The sequence below is a fragment of the Malus domestica genome, chromosome 12 (genome assembly GCF_042453785.1).
Source record: "Malus domestica chromosome 12, GDT2T_hap1".
In the NCBI taxonomy this organism is placed as follows: domain Eukaryota; kingdom Viridiplantae; phylum Streptophyta; class Magnoliopsida; order Rosales; family Rosaceae; genus Malus; species Malus domestica.
In genome coordinates, this window is record NC_091672.1 from 28,863,669 (window position 1) to 28,882,952 (window position 19,284).

The following is a 19,284-nucleotide window of genomic DNA, read 5'->3' on the forward strand; positions in this document are numbered from 1 at the left end:
CTGGCTTTTTTTCAAAGCACACGGAGCTACAGTGCTCCTTTAATGAAAAGACTCACTATCATACTGCTTTTTTTTTCTTTTCCCAAAAGCACTTTTACAAAAAAGTTTACCAAACACTCTGCTGATTTATTTCACAGCTCCGCTTATTCTCACAGCAGTTTTTTTTCAAAGCACAGCAATACCAAACCAGCCCTTAAAGTCTCAAACACTGTACACGCTCATAGAATTCAGAAAACCCTCTATATTTTTTGCCGCTCTCATGAAAAACCACCAAACACCACCTACACATGTCAGTTCTTACATCACCCCTCAAACCACCATTCCACTTTAATACTACGGCCTTATTCCTCTTCACTTGTAAATAAGAAGTTTTAGGTTAGAATCTCGTGGATGGTGAATTCAATACCAAATTAGGTTGCCCATTATGTGGCTTAGCTGAACTCTCCATTTCCTTAGTGTAAAAATATCGATGTACTAAAAAAAAAAAAAGGAATGTCTGTTGGTAAGGGTGCAATTCAGGCGGGTTGGAAGGTCAGCCCAATCCTACCCCAACTTTGACAATTCGGGCTTGGGTTTGGGTTGGGTTTCATTCGGGTTTAATTGGGTTAGGGTTTACTTGGATTGGGTTCGAGTTGTCCAACTTTTTTAAATTTAATCTTGTAACAACTTAGTTTCTAAGAATTCCTTAAAAAATTAAGCAAAGTAACATCAAAGCTAGCTAACTTTCATTTCATAAATCAATCTACTATAAAGCTTTAGAATTTAAGGACTATGAATATAGGCTAACTAATTGAAGTCTCTTATTCCCTAAAAGCTTAAGTAATTATAAAGGGTAATTTATTAAAAAAAAATATTAGAAATGGCGTTGGTTTTTGGACTTGGCTCACTTGGATGTATTATGAGCATTAATTGATATGAGTTATAATCTGGTTAGATTGAGTTTTGTTAGTCGGGTTGAGGATGAATGAGCAAATGATCAACCCAACTCAACCCAATTAATAATCGGGTTAAAATTAAGTTGAGTTGAACATAAACAGATTTGGATTGACCCAACCCAAATTGCACCTTATCCGTTGGGCCGCAGAAACTACCACCAGCCATATAAGCAAAAAAAAGAGCGATGACATCGTTGTGATGATAATATAATACGTTTGGTCCCACTAAAGGAAGTAGTAGGTCTGGTTTAGTCTTGTTCGGTTCAGTCTAATCGGTTGTACTCGATTTGGCCCCACTAAAGTTGGTACGTCGACACGTGCTTAGCCAAAGGCATGAGGATTTGTGAAATAGGGTGAAGCCGAGAACCGAACCGGTCAAACCAAAATTGGTTTTTCAATTTTTTTTCTGGTTCATATCAGCACGGTTCAATGCTTTATCCGTTCAAACGCCTGCCCCTAATCCCACAAAATTACAGAACGACACGTCGTAGTTTCACTTGTATGGTTGGTGTGAGCGCTTTTAATAACCTGGTACAGCTCCACTCCGTAGTGTCCGTAGTGTTGCTCTCGAACTTCACATTTTCGCGCCTAAAATCCAAGGTACTTTCTCCGTCTCTCGATCTCTGTTGATTGTTTGGTTGCCTGGAAACTGTAGGAAAGTTCCTTCGATTTACAATTTATCTATCATTTCTCAGTTGCCAAACAGATTTTAAAGCTCGCGATTCCGGAACGATTGAGATTTGTTCACTCTTTTAGCTGTTTGGCTGCTGAGAAAATGAACCTACGTCATTTGAGTTTCGATCGAATTTTCACTTTTCTAATCTGATTCAAACGCGATCGTTCACTTCAATTTCTAAGATTTCTCCAGATTTTGAGCAACAGTAGCATTAATCTCGCATAAGAATTCCGATTTTCTTTTATTTTCCGGCAACCAAACAGATCGTACGAGTTTTCCTTCCTAACTGACGCTCTTTCTGTGTTTTTATTTTTTGCAGCTTCGAATTAGCTTCTGATCGCGGCAAGATAATGGCGAGTATGACAATATGTGCTCGATTCCGGCCTTTGAGCTCCAAAGAGAGAAGAGATCACGGCGATGCAGTCTGCATTCAACACGTAGACTCCGAAACTTTCAGTTTCAAGGTTTTTTCTCATGAATCCATGGATTCCTGTAACTCTGCTACTATCTTTTCGTGCAAAACTGTTTGAGAAACAAAGTTTGAAGAGATTTGAATTATTGTACGGCTAGGATGAGAAGGATGAAGAATTCACATTTAGCTTTGATAAGGTGTTCTACGAGAAATCTGAGCAGGCACAAGTGTATGAATTTCTAGCTTCGCCTATTGTGCGAGGTATATCTTCGAAATGACATTAATTGATGAATTACGCTTCTCTTGCTTATTTACTTGAAAGAAAAGGCAAGAAATTCCGGTTAAACTCTAAAAATCTTTTATCCATGTGCCTTTGCGTAGAAATTAATTGATTTGGTATATAGTGTTCCCTTACATTTTCGTAGCGGCTGAGCTTATTGAAGGTCTTACTAATTGGGAATCGTCTTAGTCTGAATTACTGATTTTGTGTATTTCCAACTCAATTTCTGCTATTTATCTGCGCTGACCATGATACAGATGCTGTTGATGCAATCAATGGGACGATCGTTACTTATGGACAGGTGACGTAGTTGTCTAACTTTTCTCCTTATGGCGATCACCTGTATGTGTTAAATTTCTATCTAGTAATTGCATGTCTTGGTTGTTTTGTTGGTTCTAATTCACGAAACCTTTTGCAATGAATGCAGACTGGAGCGGGGAAGACATATAGCATGGAGGTGAGGCTGCAGTTTCACAATATTGTAGTGATGACTGCTAATCGATATTCAATTAATTAAGCTCCCACACGGTAATGTTTGCGTATTTGGTGCAGGGGCCTAGCATACTGGTACGTGACGAGCAGAAGAGAGGATTACTTCCAAGAGTTGTTGAGGGTCTGTTTGATTGCATTAAATCTTCTGGAAGAACAATGAAGCACTCAATCAAATTGTCAATGGTATTGAGATTTGCTTATCTTCCGGTGACATAATTGGTTTCAAGTTGTAACTTCTCTACCAATGTAATTCTCTGAATCTGTTTGTTTCTCTTTTCAGGTAGAGATCTACATGGAAAGAGTAAGGTAGGTGTAACCGTAATAACTCAGTTTGGCTTGAATGCACTATCTGTTTGGAACATGAAATAAGCTGAATAGGATGGAACTCCAGGAAGGTTCTAATAACTATACTATACTTGCGATTAGTACTAACAGTACTTCTTTTTATTCAGGGACCTTTTTGATTTAGCAAAAGACAACATACAGATTAAGGAGAGTAAATCGCAGGGGATATTGTTAAATGGAGTAACAGAGGTATGCTTACCTTTTGAAGCAATAAGTTGTATACCCATGATATCAATGGGAGTACTTATCGAATTTTTGAATCATCCCAGTCATGTTTTGATTTTTGAATCTGTTGCTTGCTTGAATCCTTTATTGTCACACAAATTACTATTTTGAGCCCAAGAAAACTGACGATTACAAACTGACTCCAAGTTCCCACCCCTTTTTTTGTAGATCTCTGTGTCGAGTCCTGCAGAAGCATTGCAAAGCCTATCTGTAAGATATATTTTCTTCAGAAATCTCTTATAGTTTGTGTATATGGTTTACATTCTAACGGCGATGTTGATAATGCAGAATGGCATAGCTAACAGAGCTGTGGGAGAGACCCGTATCCTTTGCTTTCTTTTTCCGTTCTAGTTATTTCTTAATTTCCTAGTATAAATAGCAGCATTCATTTTTGGCTGAGAATGTTATCCATTTTCTGTAAAACTTAACATCGATATAGAAATGAATGTGTCCAGCAGCAGAAGCCACTGCATATACATATTCACAGTTCAGCAAGAAGTAAAGAAAGATGAGAGGTAAAATTTCTTTAATTTATATTGGTGTCAAGTTTTCAATTGTATGATCTTGAACATTCTGAATTCATGTACAGGTCGAAAGCTGGAAAGTTAATTCTTGTAGACTTGGCTGGATCTGAGAAAGTAGAGAAAACTGGAGCTGAGGGAAAAGTTCTTGAAGAAGCTAAGACCATCAACAAGTCTCTCTCAGCCCTTGGAAATGTGATAAATGCTCTGACATGCGGGTCATCGGGCAAAGCAAACCACATTCCCTTCCGCGATTCCAAGCTCACTCGGATTTTACAAGATTCACTGGTCAGTTTCCCTCCCTTTAGTCCTCGCCATAGCATTGTCGATTTGTACTGAAGATCTACTGGTTCTCATCTTGCAGGGAGGTAACTCGCGTACTGCATTGTTGTGTTGTTGCTCTCCAAGTCCTTCTAATGCATTGGAGAGTCTGTCCACTCTTCGCTTTGGGATGAGGTATGCTTTTCAACATCCCATATCGCTTAATTACGAATTAGGACTCAAAATTGAATCTCAGGATTCTTAAGGTTAGATTCTTACTTTGCCAGGGCAAAGCATATAAAGATGTCACCGCGTCTCAAGGGTAACGAAGATAAATCTGCTAAAAGGAACGGACCTCCCTCCCCAACTAAAGACGAGTCATGCGAGAGAATTCTTGGGATGGTTAGAATACTCTAGTGAAAATGTTTTCTGTGACGTTTTTTTTCATAGCTTCTAATACCTCCATACTATAGTTGAGGGAGAGATTTGATGCCGAAGATGTGAAGTTACTTGAGGAGTTGTTCACATTGAGCGGAATTCTCTTTGATCCTTCTTCGCCTGAAGAGGTAGACTCAGCATTGGCGGATGTTACTTCACAGACGATTACCTTACTGCAGCAAGCAGTGGAAGATCTTGCATCCACTGTTGAGGAGGTACGTGCTACTTGGTACCGAGAATGGCGTGTAAACAGCCTTGTCTACTTTCTTCAATATGAATTTTGTTGTGCCGGTTTTATGCCGTTGCAGCTTAAGAGAGAGAATAAGGCACTGAAGAACGAATTAGCAGCTGCTAAAAGATTGGATGCACAAAGCGAAGCGGCTGGAGATACTTCAATTGTTCTGCATAAACCTTCAGGAATTATCAGTTCCGTTGTGTCACGGGTCAGGTCACTCTCTTCTATCAAGTTGTTGAAATGATAAAGAGTATAATCCTGCCTTACATGTGAGATTAATCGAACATCGCTCATATTTTAAAGAACTGCAACAGTAGGGTAGAGGCACCGACCATGTCATACATAGAGCATTTCTCACAAAAGCATGAGACCCTCTGTATTTTGGTCTCACTCAACCCTACGTAGTGCTAACCGGTCTAGCTACCCTAGTAAGGCAGCCTTACTGAATTCTATCAAAGCTAAGTAGAAATATAGAATATTTGCTAGAGGAGTATGCGCCTATTAAACTGGTTTGGGGAGAGATCTTGGGTAGGGCTTTTCAGTCCACATAAAAAGAGATATCTTGCGTTGGGCTTTTGAGGAGTAAAAGTGTTTTAGTTTAAAAGCCCAATTATCTTTTTTAACAAGGCATTATTGTCACTGTAATATACAACGATGCGGATCAATTTTTAATGCAAGAGAGCGGACACGCTGTGTTGGACTTGGATTGTCTGCCCCTCCTCATTTCATACCATTTTCATCGCCTCCTATTTATGTGGTCACGGTTAAATCACGTCAATAATTTTATATTGATTTTTTTAAAGAAATAATATGACAAAAAGTAATGGGAATATAAAATATTGACATGGCTTAACTGTGACTACAGAAATAAGAGATGATGGGAAAAGTATGAGATAGGGAGGGCAAACAATCCAGATCGCACTGTGTTGAGCTTTCAGAAAAGCACGTATTTGGATGTTAGGTCCAACGGGACTTAGAACTCAAATATGATATTGCCTGATTGGTAAGCTTTCTACAATCGAACAAAATTGCATCTCACAAAATCTTATATGAATCACAGAACAAAAAGAAAAGCTTTGTTATACGTTTTCAAAATACAAGTTTTGAGCCCTTGCTTGCTTTACTGCCCTTCATGTAGTTCTTGCTTAAAGTAGTAAAAAGTCCCATCCGGTTTTCTAAAATTCCAAATACACCCCTTGGAACCTGTCTTATTATTTGACCTAGCAAACGGTTGTGTTTGTCGTGTTCGTGTTGTTTTCGAGTCATACATGTTATCTTAAAGGGTCGTATTTTGCCAAACCCGTTATTTTAAAAAGTTCTTAATAGGTGATCCAATAACGACTCGACTCGTTAACGGAGTATGTCGTTTTGTGTCAAGTTAATGGGTCATGCAAAAAATTATCACATCTAATATCTGGATTTGACAAATGATATCTTATCGGGTTTTTAACGAGTGACCCGATAACGATCCGAATTGTTAAAAGGTGACCTGATAGCGACCCATTCGTTAAGGAGTTGACCCAAAACTTGTTTTTTCGTGTTGGGTTAAAAGATCGTGCAAAAATTATCGAGCATACTTATTCTGGGTGACTAATTAGCCAAAGGATAATCCTAGAGAGATCAAATTTTTATACTAAATTTGCAAATCAAACAATGTGTCATTAATAAAAAATAAGCATGTTAAGCAATATTTAATTAATAATCAAATCACTAACAACCACATCATTAAGTTTATACAATTCAATTTAGGGGTGTGATATCCATACACCCCTTTTTACTTCTCTCACACTCTTTTAATTTTCGGCTGTCGGATCAGATAAATTAAAGAAGATCAAATGACAGAAATTAACAAATATAGCTGTGTTCGTTGGGTGTTTTGGTACATTCAGTTGTAGATAGACAACATGTTAAGGGCATAATCGTAGTTTTATACTTTGCTTTTTTGGCAACATTGAAACTTGGAAAGTCTTTCCGAAACTCAAAGGAAACCTTGGCTTTCCAACGAAAAATAGGAAAAGAAAACTTCGGCTCCGTTACCCAAAACTACCCTATAAATATTACTTCTTGTCTCACATGCTTAATGCTTCAATCACATTGCAGCTGCTCTCTCTTTGAACATTAAGCTTTTCAAATTCCAACATCCATGGCTGCCAAGAACTCCATTATTCTCCAAGTTTTTGCCTTCCTGGTGATTGTCTTACCGGTTGCGAATTCGATAAAGTTCAGCTATCCGGCGGTTTTTAACTTTGGGGATTCAAATTCCGACACCGGCGAGCTCGGTGCCGGGCTCGGTTTCAATCTTCCACTGCCTTATGGACAGACCTACTTCAATCCTCCGTCGTCATCGGGAAGGTCTTGCGATGGCCGTCTGATCGTAGATTTTCTAAGTAAGTTTCTGGCCTTATTACTCACATAGTCACATGCACTACCTCCGGATGTTGATAAACAACTGTGTATCTCGTGCATGCACTAGTAAGTGTATTATGTATATATCGTATCCATTTTTACTTTTCACATACCCTTGTTAATTTGTTGTCATTGAGCTTCTTCAATTCATTCGTTCATTCGATATAACGGCCAAAATTTGATAAAAGTGTATGAAAAGTAATAATGGGTGTGTGGATAGTATTACCATATATATAAGCTATGTAGAACAGTGTCTTTAATTTGGACATATTCATGTGTAAGAAAATAAAAGTGTGAAAATCACTTTCGTATTAAGTGTATAAATGTTCTTTTTAATGTGTTAAATCAAATATATATATTGAGTACAGAAAAATAGAAACTATTCAATTTAAAATTGAAGTAATTAAACGAGGAGTGTGAAAGTCATTACTTTTAATATTTATAAGAAGAGAACTGCTAAAACCCTCTCAAAAGTATGACTCTATGTAGACTCTCTGACACCTTATGTTTTTGACACAATATTTTATAATGTTAGCACGAAAATTAACGTTAAAACTGTAAAGTGACAGATATATTATGGAAGAGTTCCTTAGCATTTCTCTTAGGAGAATGATGCTACATTGCTTACATAAAATATAACTTTGTTGATTGGGGTTTGTAGTTTGTAGTCTTGTACACTTGGCGTTTTGCCATCATTCATCCTCTCCATAAGTCAAAGCAAACTTTTCAAGCTTTCACCATGCTCATAAACTTGGCTCCATACGTCACATGACATGATGCATGATCTTATATTTTGGTGGTTGGGACATAACACATCCGTGAACATTAAGCCTCTTCATCCATGGCCACCAAAATTTTCACCATCCAAATTCTCACCTTACTTTCCATTTTTCCACCACCTTCAAACTCAACGGAGTTCCGCTACCCGGCCGCTTTCAACTTCGGCGATTCAAACTCTGGCACCGGCGTGCTTGCTGCCGGATTTGATTTCAAGCTCCCACCACCTTATGGACAGTCTTTCTTCAAAACTCCCTCCGGGAGGTTTTGTGATGGCCGTCTCCTCATAGATTTTCTCAGTAAATTTTTCAGTTTACTTTACCCTGCAATTTTTCGGTTTAATCAACTTTCACATTTTTATACATTACACATGTAAATGTATATGGATATTGTTTGAGATATAGGATTGGACTGGTTAGTCAAGACAGTATGTCCGCTCTTTACCTCTCAGTTCGAACCCTCCCTCCCCATGGATTAAATATCGCTTTTGTCTTGGGCCTTTGGCTTTCCACATGTGAAAGCAAACCAACAACTTACACTTGAGCCCCACTGCTCACCAAACAGAAACTTATCAACAAAGGCTTCATAAAGTATAATATATTTTTCTATTGGTTTGTTTGCATTTAGGTGAAAGCAACAGCCGAAGAAGCGAGAGAACTTCCTGTTGCATTTTCCATGGCTACCAATATCTGCATTATCCAAATTCTCACATTGATTTCCATCTCCTTGCCTCTTTCCAAATCCATCCACTTCAACCACCCTGCCGTTTTCAACTTTGGCGATTCGAATTCCGACACTGGCAACCTTGTTTCCGCAGGCATTGAGACCATTATTTCTCCTTATGGACAATCTTATTTCAAAACCCCATCTGGGAGATACTCCGATGGCCGCCTCATCGTCGATTTTCTTAGTAATTTTCCATTTTTTTTCCCTCTAAGCTTTGTTCTGCTGCGTTTAATTCACGTTATGAGTTCGACTTTGATCTCAAGTTTATGTTAGTTCTAATTTTTTTTAAAAATTGTTTCGTGACTGCTCTTTATTGTGTAATGTTTTTGTAGTGGATGCAATGGAGCTTCCGTTTCTCAATGCCTACTTGGATTCAGTTGGCCTGCCGAGTTTCCAAAAAGGTTGCAACTTTGCCGCGGCGGGGTCAACTATACTTCCTGCAACTGCAACATCGATCAGCCCATTTTCTTTCGGGGTCCAGGTCTCCCAGTTTTTTAGATTCAAAGCCAAGGTTCTTGAGTTGCTAGCTAAAAAAGAAAGCTCTCCCAAGTATCTGCCCACGGAAGATTTTTTCGCGAAAGGGCTCTACATGTTCGATATAGGCCAGAATGATCTCGCCGGTGCATTTTATTCGAAATCATTGGATGAGATTCTCGCTTCTATTCCAATGATTTTGACAGAATTCGAAACTGGAGTAAAGGTCAGTACATTAACACAACAAGGATGGTCAATACTTTGAATTTAAGTAAGAAGAACATCCACCTGACATTCTTTGTTTTCGTTTCAGAGATTATATGACCAAGGAGGTAGGAACTTTTGGATACACAACACAGGTCCTCTCGGATGCTTGACGCAGAATGTTGCCAAGTTTGGAACTGATCCCTCGAAGTTTGACGAACAAGGATGCGTCAGCAACCACAACCAAGCTGCTAAACTCTTTAACCTGCAGCTTCATGCTCTCACCAAAAAGTTGCAAGGCCAGTACTCGAATGCAAGTGTCATATATGTTGATATCTTTTCGATCAAATCTGAGCTCATTTCAAATTATTCGAAAAATGGTTAGTACATCTGAGTGCCTTGTGATTCTTCATTGCGAATTATATCGTGCATTACATATATACGTAGTTCTTTCTGTTTTAATCATCTCATATCTGATTTTATGGATTGTATCTGCAGGATTTGAGCAACCTATTATGGCTTGCTGCGGTTACGGAGGTCCCCCGTTGAACTACGACAGTCACATTACCTGTGGACAAACAAAGACGTTGAATGGAACAACTGTCACAGCCAAAGGATGCACAGATAGTTCTGATTACATTAGTTGGGATGGAATTCATTACACCGAAGCTGCGAATCAGTATGTCTCGTCCAAGATACTCACCGGGAAGTATTCTGATCCACCCTTCTCGGATAAAATGCCTTTCCTTCTGAAGCTCAAGTTCTGAAGCCCCAACATGTTTTATTTACATATTTAAACATTTGTCTGGTATTTGTAAGGCCAACTCTTAAATGTAACAGTAAACCTTAAGTTCTCACAAATTTATACAGAAATTCCATTTCAAAAGTGTGGCACTGGATGCATATTTCTCACATAAAAATTCATCTGTATAAGCGGGTATACACCGTTGCATCATACGCAAGCAGACAGGTTGTGGCCGAAAATGAAAGCATTCGCATATAACCAACTCAATTCGATCATATATTTTTACAGATATCAACAAGAACCATGTTCCTCTCTGATTTCAAGTCTCTCATCAACCATTTGAATTCGATCGATTTGTACAACTGCATGTTATGCATGTTTTCGAAATTTAAGAGAAATAATGAAAGACGAACCTAACTGATGAACAAGTTCCATGCTTACTTCCTTGAGACATAAGCATAGTACTGTGCCATAGGAACAACAAAGGCAATCACCAGCAATCCTCCAACTACAAGACTGAACTGCCCGCGTTTCTCGTCTGTCTCCTCCTTGGTTTTGAAGTTGGATTCGCGTTTGTTTTCATTAACTTTGGGTCCGCCAGGATCTGGAAGTCCGTTAATCGCAGCAACTAGCCGTTTGGCACTGCTGAAAATGGCTTCATTGTACTTTTCTTCTGTTGCCAAGACTGCCATCAACACATCCAATAATCTCATCAACATTAGCTGCAAAATTATTACAAACTAAAACTATGCCGTACCATGTATGGAACTATCGGACATGTAGTCCTTCACCAAACATTTTGCAAGGGCTCGCCGTGCACTTGGTCCCTTTAATTTGCAGGAATTATTCACTTCAACAGTCTTCTAATGATTATACGGGTTTCCAGCCTACAAAGATTTCTAACTAGATCCTACTTCCCCTGTGTTGTACTCAGTACTCATATTATATTTCTCTACTTTCCGCCACCGGACATTTCAATCGAACAAAACTACTTCAACTCTCAGTTTCATATTACATATGATCTGAATCATGCTCAGAAACTATGACTTGACACGAAATATTAGCATCGTAAAAAATCGTTGCTTGAAGTAAGAAAAGTAAAGACATATGGTTACCAGGAAGGTTTTCAGATACAGTTGCATCAAGGATACTTTCTCCAACAGCTTGAACAAATGCAGGACCACCTGTGACCGCACCTTCTTTTTGGCTGGTGACAAGCACAACAATGCCCTTATTGTTGCCCTCTTCAACAGAAGGGTACCATTTTTCCAAAACTTGGTCAGCATACTCAAAAGCATCAGCTTTGCTCTGCAACCAAACCATAAAAAACTCTAGAGTCGTTAATGTACGACATATATGTTTTAATTTAACGGTTGGATGTGCGCTGAAATACTATAGGTATTTGTCAGGTGAATCTGAGTCACTTAAAAGACTACGTATACAAAGTTAAACTCAAAAGGGGATCCCAAAAAAGGTCATAATTTATAAAACTTAAAACAAACATACATTAGCAAACACTTAGAAAACAGAAAGAAACTTACAGTGAGCTTTCTAACAGTGATGAAATTGATCCGGAAGTTCTTCTTGTACTCCAATTCCTGCATCAAATTCTTTATATCCGCTTTCGTCACGCGGCTGAGTACGCCGGCATCATCAACAACATAGGACTCTTTTGGGGGTCCTTCATTGAGCACATCAAACTCAGATGCTAGTGCATTGCCATCAGGCAATATTGGGCAGAAGTTTAGTGCCAATGAAAGTGCAAGAGCAGCTAGTCCTTGCTGAGCAAAAGAAACCCAATTTGTGGGTGTTGGTGGAGATGTTTTTGGTGATTGGATTGAGTGATTTTTTAGGCTTGAAGTGATGAGGAGAGGTTTGGTATTGGGTTGGAGGGAGGGGGGCAAAGGGGTCTTAAAAGAAGAAGGTTTTGTGTTTAAGAGAGGAGAGAGTGAGGGAGAAGAAATCATGGTTTCCATTGGGGGGAGAGAGAGAGAGAGAGAGAGAGAGAACAAGAGTTTCAGGAATGGTGAACCATTAGAGGAGGGAGAGGGATGTGTGATTTTCTACATGTTTTTGTGTTGTTTTTGGGGTTTTGGATTTGTTTTTGTTGTTTGATTGGATGGCTGAATTCGAATGTGGATAACAGGTAGGCTCTCTGTTGGTTTCAAAAGTGCCTACTTCCGGTGAACTCAACACCACTTGATTGGTTGACCTGCTTGAGTCTTGACAGCAAGGGTAAAAATGGAATTTACACAAAAATGAACCCAAATTGTAGCTTTATGGGATCCAAATCCTCTATTTGGAACAACATTAAGTCGCCCAGTGGTAAAGGCACAAAATGCAACTTTCTAGTAAACAAAAAATTGTGAGAGGCCACATGTTCGATACTTCAAACTGGTGAGTCTGTTTAACTGTAGTCACAAGTAGGATGAAATTCACCATAGTCTCTCAGAACACAAAAAAAAATTATGACTTGCCACCAGTTATCCTCATTTTGTAAGAAAAAAAAAATCCTCTGCTCGGATTTTCTTTGTTAGAATCTAATTGACTTAAAAATTTATTGGGTAAATGGTGGATTCCAAATCGAGTATACGGGTTAATTTGTTGGGTAAATCAGTTATATCACGCCATCTTATCAAATGTTATATCAAAACATGTTAATATATTGCATAAAACGTGTAACTTATGTTGTGCAACATCACTCAATATTAAATCTGAAATTCTAAATGGTGAATTTCAAACCGAGTATGCTCGTAATTGTTACCTTACTTTTTAACTTTTTGGATTAAACTTTAGTTATGACAATTTTTTTTGTTAAGAGTCAAAATATCCAATTATTTCAAGTGACCAATTTAGTTGCAAAAGTCTCCATGTTATTGCACAATTTAGTCCAAATGACCAAACTACCCTTTTCATTTAACCAAAATTTCAAATCCCTAAAACCAACTTTCCCAATCGTGACATACAAAACCCCCAAATCCTGTCCCACATTATCTCCCTCCAAATTTTTCAACAGCCATGAAAGCCATCCTCATTCTCTCATGGCCATTCTTCTTCTCTCCCTCTCTCCCCACCCACCAAATCCTCCCAAAAACCCTAATCCCACCACCCCAAGACCCACAATCTCTCTCCCCACCACCACCACTCCTACCTCCTCCAAAAGAAACTTGATCCTCAAGACAACCTCACTCTTCCTCATTTCTCTGACCCCTCAGCAATACCCAGTTGCCCATTCTTCACCGGAATCTCCTCCGCCGCCTCCAAGGCCGGCTCTTTCCGGCATCGCCAACACGAAAAATTGGTTCCAGTTCTTCGGAGATGGGTTCGCCATTAGGGTCCCTCCTCAGTTTCAGGACGTTCAGGAGCCCGAGGTAAGATTGCATTCAACAACTTTTAAGTATTTTCTAAATTCTTATGTCCCCCATACATTTTAGATAAATTCAATATGTTTTTCGGTACTCTGAGTGGTTCCAATTTGCAGCATATGTTTTTGCATCCACTTTTTAGGCTTAATTTTGGAGGAGAGATAATGGTAGTCTTTAGGGGAAGTTCGTTCTCTGGATATACATAGAGTTTATAACTGGTACAGTTACTGCCTTTTATGTGAAATTCGCTTTCGAGTTGATTGTATTACTTGGTATTTTTGCTTCTGATATCAGAAACTTCAGATATAGATACTTCAGAATTCATTTTTTGTTTCTTCAAGTTGTGCATTTTGTACCAGAACATACCACCATTTGGTAAAGTTACTGCCTTTTCGGGCAATGCAAATCCACTGCCTTTTGGGTTGATTATGTTACTTGGTAATTTTGCTTCTTCAGAAACTTCAGATATAAGATACTTTGGAGTTTTTTTTTTTTTTGTTTCTTTAAGTTAAATTTTATCCCAGTATTATTAGGATTCAGAATACGTAATCTCGAAATTTTCATTGCTAACTGACTGCGTTATTATGTTTACAATCTAGGATTACAATTCTGGGTTGTCTCTTTATGGAGACAAGGTAAAGACCAAGACCTTTGCAGCACGTTTTGCATCTGCTGATGGGTATGCCATTTTTACAAGTTCGCTGCTCCTCAAAGTTTTTGTTATGTTAACTTATTGGTCTCGGTGTGGTCTAAATTACATCTTTAAAGATAACTTTCTTTCTACATGAAGCAAAGCTAACAATGTAGAACGTTATGTTTTTCAGTGATTCGTACTGGTTTTCATTTGTTTTTCTCCTTGTTATTTGTTGATGCAGATATGAGGTTGTGAGTGTTGTTATTCGCCCATCGAATTCACTCAAGATCACCTTTTTAGAGGTTTGCAATGACAGTCATTGATTTTTCTTTATAAAATTTGTCCTGAACTGATTTACTATGTCGTTTCATTGCTAACGCATGTGTGTGCTGTGCACACTCGTGAATTTACAACAGTACTGCTTTAGTTTGTGGATATTGTGGCCTTTTCTTATTCTCTCTCGCTCTCTCTAGTTAACTTTTTGGTTTATGGCCACTACGTTGGTTGAGGTGGTGGCTGGCCGAATGGAATGTTTGGTAGACATAGGGGTCGTTTTTTCATTTTGCGTAGGCTTATTGTTATATTTTCTGGTGTTCTTTGTGCGCAAGGAGAATGATGGAAAGTTTGGCAGGCTGGAACTTCTGCAGTTATATTAGATGTGCTATAGCAAGTTTTCTCCTCATAGATTTATGTTTGACTGGATTTCTGCCATCTAAATGGATTTGTTGATAGTTTTTAGCCTTCTCTGACTTCCCTTTCATCCCATGTATCATGGGAGGCATGAATTCATAGTTTTGCAAACTACGGCTACTTATCAGAAATGTTCTTTCGTAATGCTCACCTTTCGTTACTAGTCTGGCCCTTCAGACATATTGGCTTCTTAAGATATAAACCTTGCAATATATTTAGATATCCTAGAGTAATTTTGTCGTCTTATTCATGGCCGATCAGGTTTTAGAAGCATAACATCTTCCATTACATCGTCATGAATCCACATTAGGTGATTTATTTATGTACTCTTTCTCAATTGCTTGATAAAATGCTATTTACAATAATATATGCTAACTTGGACAGGCCAAAGACATAACGGATTTAGGTTCCTTGAAGGAGGCTGCAAAAATCTTCGTTCCAGGTATGTGTATTGTAGCACAATCTGTGCCTTCTCAGCCTCTTTTTTTGGTAAACCAAAAACGTAGATTTAAAACTTTAGTTTTACATAAGAGTTTGATCGAGATTTTACGTAAGGGCTGATCGATTCTCCTTGTTCTAAATTCTAATATCGGAATGTGTGCAGACGTCTAGTCAGCTTCTCTCCATATCCTCCTTCAGCTTTGTCTTGTATTGATCCTTAATCCTAATCATTCTGCAATTGCAGTTGGATCTACTGTATACTCTGCCCGAGCTATAAAGATAAAGGAAGAAGAAGGTTTTAGGTAAGTTTGTTTTCTCTCAAGAAAGAAGTTGCGCCTGTTAAGCTATCGCCATTCTTTCATTCCCTACATTTAACTCAATATCATGAATTCTTGTCTGTAAATACACTACTCGGAAGGCTTCAAAACTCCGCTCTATTTGTAAAATATAGCTGGTGGAAGAACATATGAGAACATAGGTTATTTTTCAGATGTTTTTGCAAATAGCATTTGCAATACGTATCTTGATATATGTTGTTCCACACGTTTCAGGACTTATTATTTCTACGAGTTTGGTATACAACAACAGCATGCGGCACTTGTAGCTGCTGTTAACGGTGGAAAGGTTTGTCAACACATAGTTTCAAAACATTCAAAACCCTACCTTTGAACTTGAACACTATTATCTCATAGAACCGTTCGTCCAAAGGTTTCTATATCTTCATCAAGTTTACACTTCTCCCCATTTTTCGTTATAGACATATATCGCCGGAGCTACTGCCCCGGAGTCTAAGTGGAATGATGATGGCGTGAAGCTTCGCTCTGCTGCTATATCGATGACTGTTTTGTAGTATTTTTTGGATGTCGGATTTGAAACGCGCGTTGCAGATTTGCAGCTCAAAATTTTTGAAATGTAGACGAATTCTGGAGTCATCTGGAGACGGTGTGAAAGCAGGATAGCTTGTATTAAGGTTACAGTCGAGGCTCCTCGCATCATTGTTGAGACATTACAAGGCCATTCCTTGTCGAAATTATGTTGACAGTTTGAGTGGTGTACAATTCTTTCGGCTTCAAATCGTTAGCGGATCATTACTGGTGCTTAACTGCGTATTAATCCGAGTTTTGTTAAACGAACGTCATTAAAACTATCAGTACCCCCAGTTTTTATGAGATTTCACAATCAAATGACTGAAAACATATCGGATTCGGCTGTATTTTTGGATGCTTTGGAAAGAAAACGAGTTGGAGATGTAGAGAGTAAACAATTTTTTGTGAAAATTTTGAATTTGGAGGATATCAAAGGACCTTTACATGTATATTTCTCAAACTCTGAACGGTCCTAGAGCTATGTAGGTCCCAATATGCATCATGTTGAAATGTCTCACATCGACCATATCAATGAGAAAAATAAGAGTTTAAATATCATAACCTCACTTCAACTAATACTGAGATATTTTGTGATAAAACTTCACACCTGACGGATTGTGCAGGTGGTAATTACCAAGTTGGGGACCATATTAGTGTTGTTGGAAGTGGGTCGTATGGCCTGTCTCTCTAATGATTCTACATGGTATCAGAGCCACGGAGCGGGCCTATACTGTACTGCCATGTGATAGGTGGGTCCCCTTGGCCCCTCGAGACGATGGTGGGTCCTTTGGCCTCGCGTGTAGGGTGAGTCCTCTTGGCTCCGCGTGATTGTAGATGTGTGAATCTTCCACGTGTGACCCACTAATTGGGTCCCACGTGAGGGGACGTGTTGAAATGTCTCATATCGACCGTATCAATGAGAAAAATAAGAGTTTAAATATCCTAACATCACTCCAACTAATACCGAGGCATTTTGTGATCAAACCTCACACTTGACGGATTGTGCAGGTGATAATTACCAAGTTGAGGACAATATCGATGTTGTTGGAAGTGGGCCGTATAGCCCGTCTCTCTGATAATTCTACACATCTGACATTAAATGCGTTGACATCAGCAGCTTGCAAATCCGGCAGCGCCCATTGAATATAATATCGTCTCAACATTTCCACAAATTATTGATATAAGAAAACAAAACAAATATCTAATTGGATTTTAACTTAATTAATATGATTTGGCTTGAGATGATAAGATGATTGAACTGGCATATTTGATATTCCTTGGTTGATATATAGTCATTAGTCTCGTGATGGTCAATCAGCGGCAGGAGATCAGTAATTACGCATGCAAGTTGAAAGTTAAGTCTTAATCAACTATCATTTAACATGTCACGTAGTGATGACTAGCAAACATCAAATTAATAGTTACGGCTTTGATAACTGTATCGTTTTTTTATTTTTTAGTTTTTATTTTAATTTTATTTTTTTATTTTTTGTTAAAGATGGAGGGAGTAAACCTGAGATAAATTGGAAATGAGAGGGGTAGGTGAAGAATGATGGGAAAATTATAGGGAACTTTAACGAAAAGCACCCGGTACTGTTCACTTTAACGAAAAACCACATTTTTACACTAAAAAGTCAATCCTGTTACTATTCACTTTACCCTTTATTTTGTCCTTATCATTAAAACTCAAAGTTTTCAAGCTCTTTTCATTAGTTTTCCTAAAATTATATGCCTAAGAAAATAAAATCGATAAACGAAAACTAAAAATTGTTTTAAGTTGTTTTTTAAAGATATTTTGTTTACTTATTCTTCTATATTGTCTTTTCGTCTCTCCTACCATTCTCCAAAGTACAAAAAATAAAAACTAAAAAAACTAAAATCGAATGACTATTGTTTCCTCAATTATTCACACTATATTTCCGTCTAACGCACTCAGGCCTTGTCTAGGTGCTAGACGGGTAGCTTCAGCTTCGATTAATCCCTAAGCATTTGAAAACTAAGAAATGACGTCTAAATTTGCTTAGGCAACCCGCCTAGGTCGTGAGTCTTACTTTAACAGAAAATAGATAATTTTCATTTTGCATTTTACCTTTTTAATAAATTGTAGGAGATTTGTTGATTTTTTTTTTTGTCAAAAAGACTTGTTGAATACTTAGATGAACACATATTATACGTTTGTTTCTCATGTTTTCATTGTGTTCTAATACTTTATAATCTATATGTCATTTTATTTTCCAGTTTATGTATCCCAATTAAGTTATGTAATTTTTAAGTATAAGCATACATTTATTTTTATAAGAAATAATAAAATTACTTAAGTCCGCATAGCCACTTAGGCACTAGACTTCAGGCCGCCACCCAATTAGCGTCTAACATCTTTTAGAACCTTGATTATTCATTTGCAAATTTTTTTATTGTTTTAATGTGTATAATAAGGAGATACAATCATACATGCAGGCAGCCGAGACTAACAATCTAAAAAGCAAAACAGATTAGTTAGGTGAAGAAGCTCAATATTTTGGAATTGGATCCTCTCTGAGGCAATGCCTCATGATCCTACTGACCGGACAACATGAGCTGTTGGATTTTGATCAAACGGTTACAAATAAGAGATCCCTCTAAAAGTTATAATAATTGTAGCCGTTGGATCAAAATCCAACAGCCTATGTTGTCCGATCAGTAGGATCCCGAGGCATTGCCTCAGAGAGATCCAATTCATTCCCAATATTTTCTAGCTAAGTACAATCAACTGATGTGATGGCAAGTGATATGAGACTTTGTCGATTTAACTAAACATTTTCTAATAGTGGTCTTCTAGCTCGATCGATGTAATAACTAAATTTATATTTGAGAATTTGACCCCATATGCTTGCTTGCAAGTTCGCAACAAATAAACAATTGGCCTACAAAAGACTGCTATTATAAGATACTGATCGTTTTTTGATAGTTTATAACTTTGATATAGTATTAGGTGGAGAAATATTATACTACGTGATCTCTTCGATAGTAGTTGGGTACGAGAATTCTACTTTAATAAAAACAATATTTAAAAACAACGTAAAATATCATGTGCATTTGCATAAGTTACAAAAGTTGGAACTGTAGATTACCCGTGATGTTCCCAAATGAGAAAACT

The 19,284-nt window shown here is 37.9% G+C and overlaps 4 protein-coding genes across 7 annotated transcripts; 3 read left to right on the forward strand and 1 right to left on the reverse strand.

The window, feature by feature from the left end:
• Positions 1 to 1,486: 1,486 nt before the first annotated feature.
• Positions 1,487 to 5,522, forward strand: LOC103450965 (kinesin-like protein KIN-1). Of its 3 annotated transcripts, XM_008390376.4 has the most exons (16): positions 1,487 to 1,535; positions 1,931 to 2,075; positions 2,182 to 2,284; positions 2,561 to 2,604; positions 2,731 to 2,760; positions 2,856 to 2,978; positions 3,076 to 3,101; positions 3,248 to 3,329; positions 3,534 to 3,575; positions 3,654 to 3,687; positions 3,805 to 3,880; positions 3,955 to 4,174; positions 4,251 to 4,342; positions 4,435 to 4,549; positions 4,621 to 4,800; positions 4,894 to 5,522. In XM_008390376.4, exons 2-16 carry the CDS (start codon positions 1,962 to 1,964, stop codon positions 5,062 to 5,064), a joined length of 1,452 nt encoding a protein of 483 aa, XP_008388598.2. In that variant the 5' UTR covers positions 1,487 to 1,535; positions 1,931 to 1,961; the 3' UTR covers positions 5,065 to 5,522. The 3 variants fall into 3 exon arrangements, with proteins under 3 accessions (XP_008388598.2, XP_017191652.2, XP_070666298.1); XM_017336163.3 differs by having other exon boundaries at positions 4,621 to 5,497; XM_070810197.1 differs by lacking the exon at positions 1,487 to 1,535 and having other exon boundaries at positions 1,823 to 2,075; positions 4,621 to 5,497.
• Positions 5,523 to 6,902: 1,380 nt separating this feature from the next.
• Positions 6,903 to 10,293, forward strand: LOC103450964 (GDSL esterase/lipase At1g54790-like). Of its 2 annotated transcripts, XM_029090031.2 has the most exons (5): positions 6,949 to 7,207; positions 8,659 to 8,913; positions 9,062 to 9,429; positions 9,517 to 9,787; positions 9,906 to 10,293. In XM_029090031.2, the coding sequence occupies exons 1-5, from the start codon at positions 6,964 to 6,966 to the stop codon at positions 10,172 to 10,174; spliced, it is 1,407 nt and encodes a 468-aa protein (XP_028945864.1). In that variant the 5' UTR covers positions 6,949 to 6,963; the 3' UTR covers positions 10,175 to 10,293. The 2 variants fall into 2 exon arrangements, with proteins under 2 accessions (XP_008388596.2, XP_028945864.1); XM_008390374.4 differs by having other exon boundaries at positions 6,903 to 8,913.
• An 85-nt stretch (positions 10,294 to 10,378) lies between these two features.
• Positions 10,379 to 12,345, reverse strand: LOC103450963 (UPF0603 protein At1g54780, chloroplastic-like). The gene is made up of 3 exons (XM_008390373.4): positions 11,694 to 12,345; positions 11,268 to 11,460; positions 10,379 to 10,837 (listed from the first exon to the last, which is right to left on the reverse strand). The coding sequence occupies exons 1-3, from the start codon at positions 12,126 to 12,128 to the stop codon at positions 10,590 to 10,592; spliced, it is 876 nt and encodes a 291-aa protein (XP_008388595.3). The 5' UTR covers positions 12,129 to 12,345; the 3' UTR covers positions 10,379 to 10,589.
• A 792-nt stretch (positions 12,346 to 13,137) lies between these two features.
• LOC103450962 (uncharacterized) lies at positions 13,138 to 16,340 on the forward strand. The gene is made up of 7 exons (XM_008390372.4): positions 13,138 to 13,523; positions 14,117 to 14,196; positions 14,393 to 14,453; positions 15,226 to 15,283; positions 15,527 to 15,584; positions 15,834 to 15,906; positions 16,040 to 16,340. The coding sequence occupies exons 1-7, from the start codon at positions 13,194 to 13,196 to the stop codon at positions 16,130 to 16,132; spliced, it is 753 nt and encodes a 250-aa protein (XP_008388594.2). The 5' UTR covers positions 13,138 to 13,193; the 3' UTR covers positions 16,133 to 16,340.
• The last annotated feature ends 2,944 nt before the right edge of the window (positions 16,341 to 19,284 follow it).

What these genes read in the sequence shown, in the direction of transcription:
- LOC103450963 (XM_008390373.4), bottom strand. Translation starts at nt 12,128, where the DNA reads ATGGAAACCATGATTTCTTCTCCCTCACTCTCTCCTCTCTTAAACACA. An exon ending in TCACTGTTAGAAAGCTCACT is followed by an intron (nt 11,461 to 11,693) that starts GTAAGTTTCTTT and finishes GTTTGGTTGCAG; the next exon opens with AGCAAAGCTGATGCTTTTGA. An exon ending in TGTATCTGAAAACCTTCCTG is followed by an intron (nt 10,838 to 11,267) that starts GTAACCATATGT and finishes TGTTGATGGCAG; the next exon opens with TCTTGGCAACAGAAGAAAAG.
- LOC103450964 (XM_029090031.2), top strand. Translation starts at nt 6,964, where the DNA reads ATGGCTGCCAAGAACTCCATTATTCTCCAAGTTTTTGCCTTCCTGGTG. An exon ending in CCTCATCGTCGATTTTCTTA is followed by an intron (nt 8,914 to 9,061) that starts GTAATTTTCCAT and finishes ATGTTTTTGTAG; the next exon opens with TGGATGCAATGGAGCTTCCG. An exon ending in TTCAAATTATTCGAAAAATG is followed by an intron (nt 9,788 to 9,905) that starts GTTAGTACATCT and finishes TTGTATCTGCAG; the next exon opens with GATTTGAGCAACCTATTATG.
- LOC103450962 (XM_008390372.4), top strand. Translation starts at nt 13,194, where the DNA reads ATGGCCATTCTTCTTCTCTCCCTCTCTCCCCACCCACCAAATCCTCCC. An exon ending in AGGACGTTCAGGAGCCCGAG is followed by an intron (nt 13,524 to 14,116) that starts GTAAGATTGCAT and finishes TTTACAATCTAG; the next exon opens with GATTACAATTCTGGGTTGTC. An exon ending in TGCAAAAATCTTCGTTCCAG is followed by an intron (nt 15,284 to 15,526) that starts GTATGTGTATTG and finishes CTGCAATTGCAG; the next exon opens with TTGGATCTACTGTATACTCT.
- LOC103450965 (XM_017336163.3), top strand. Translation starts at nt 1,962, where the DNA reads ATGGCGAGTATGACAATATGTGCTCGATTCCGGCCTTTGAGCTCCAAA. An exon ending in AAGCATTGCAAAGCCTATCT is followed by an intron (nt 3,576 to 3,653) that starts GTAAGATATATT and finishes TTGATAATGCAG; the next exon opens with AATGGCATAGCTAACAGAGC. An exon ending in GCGAGAGAATTCTTGGGATG is followed by an intron (nt 4,550 to 4,620) that starts GTTAGAATACTC and finishes TCCATACTATAG; the next exon opens with TTGAGGGAGAGATTTGATGC.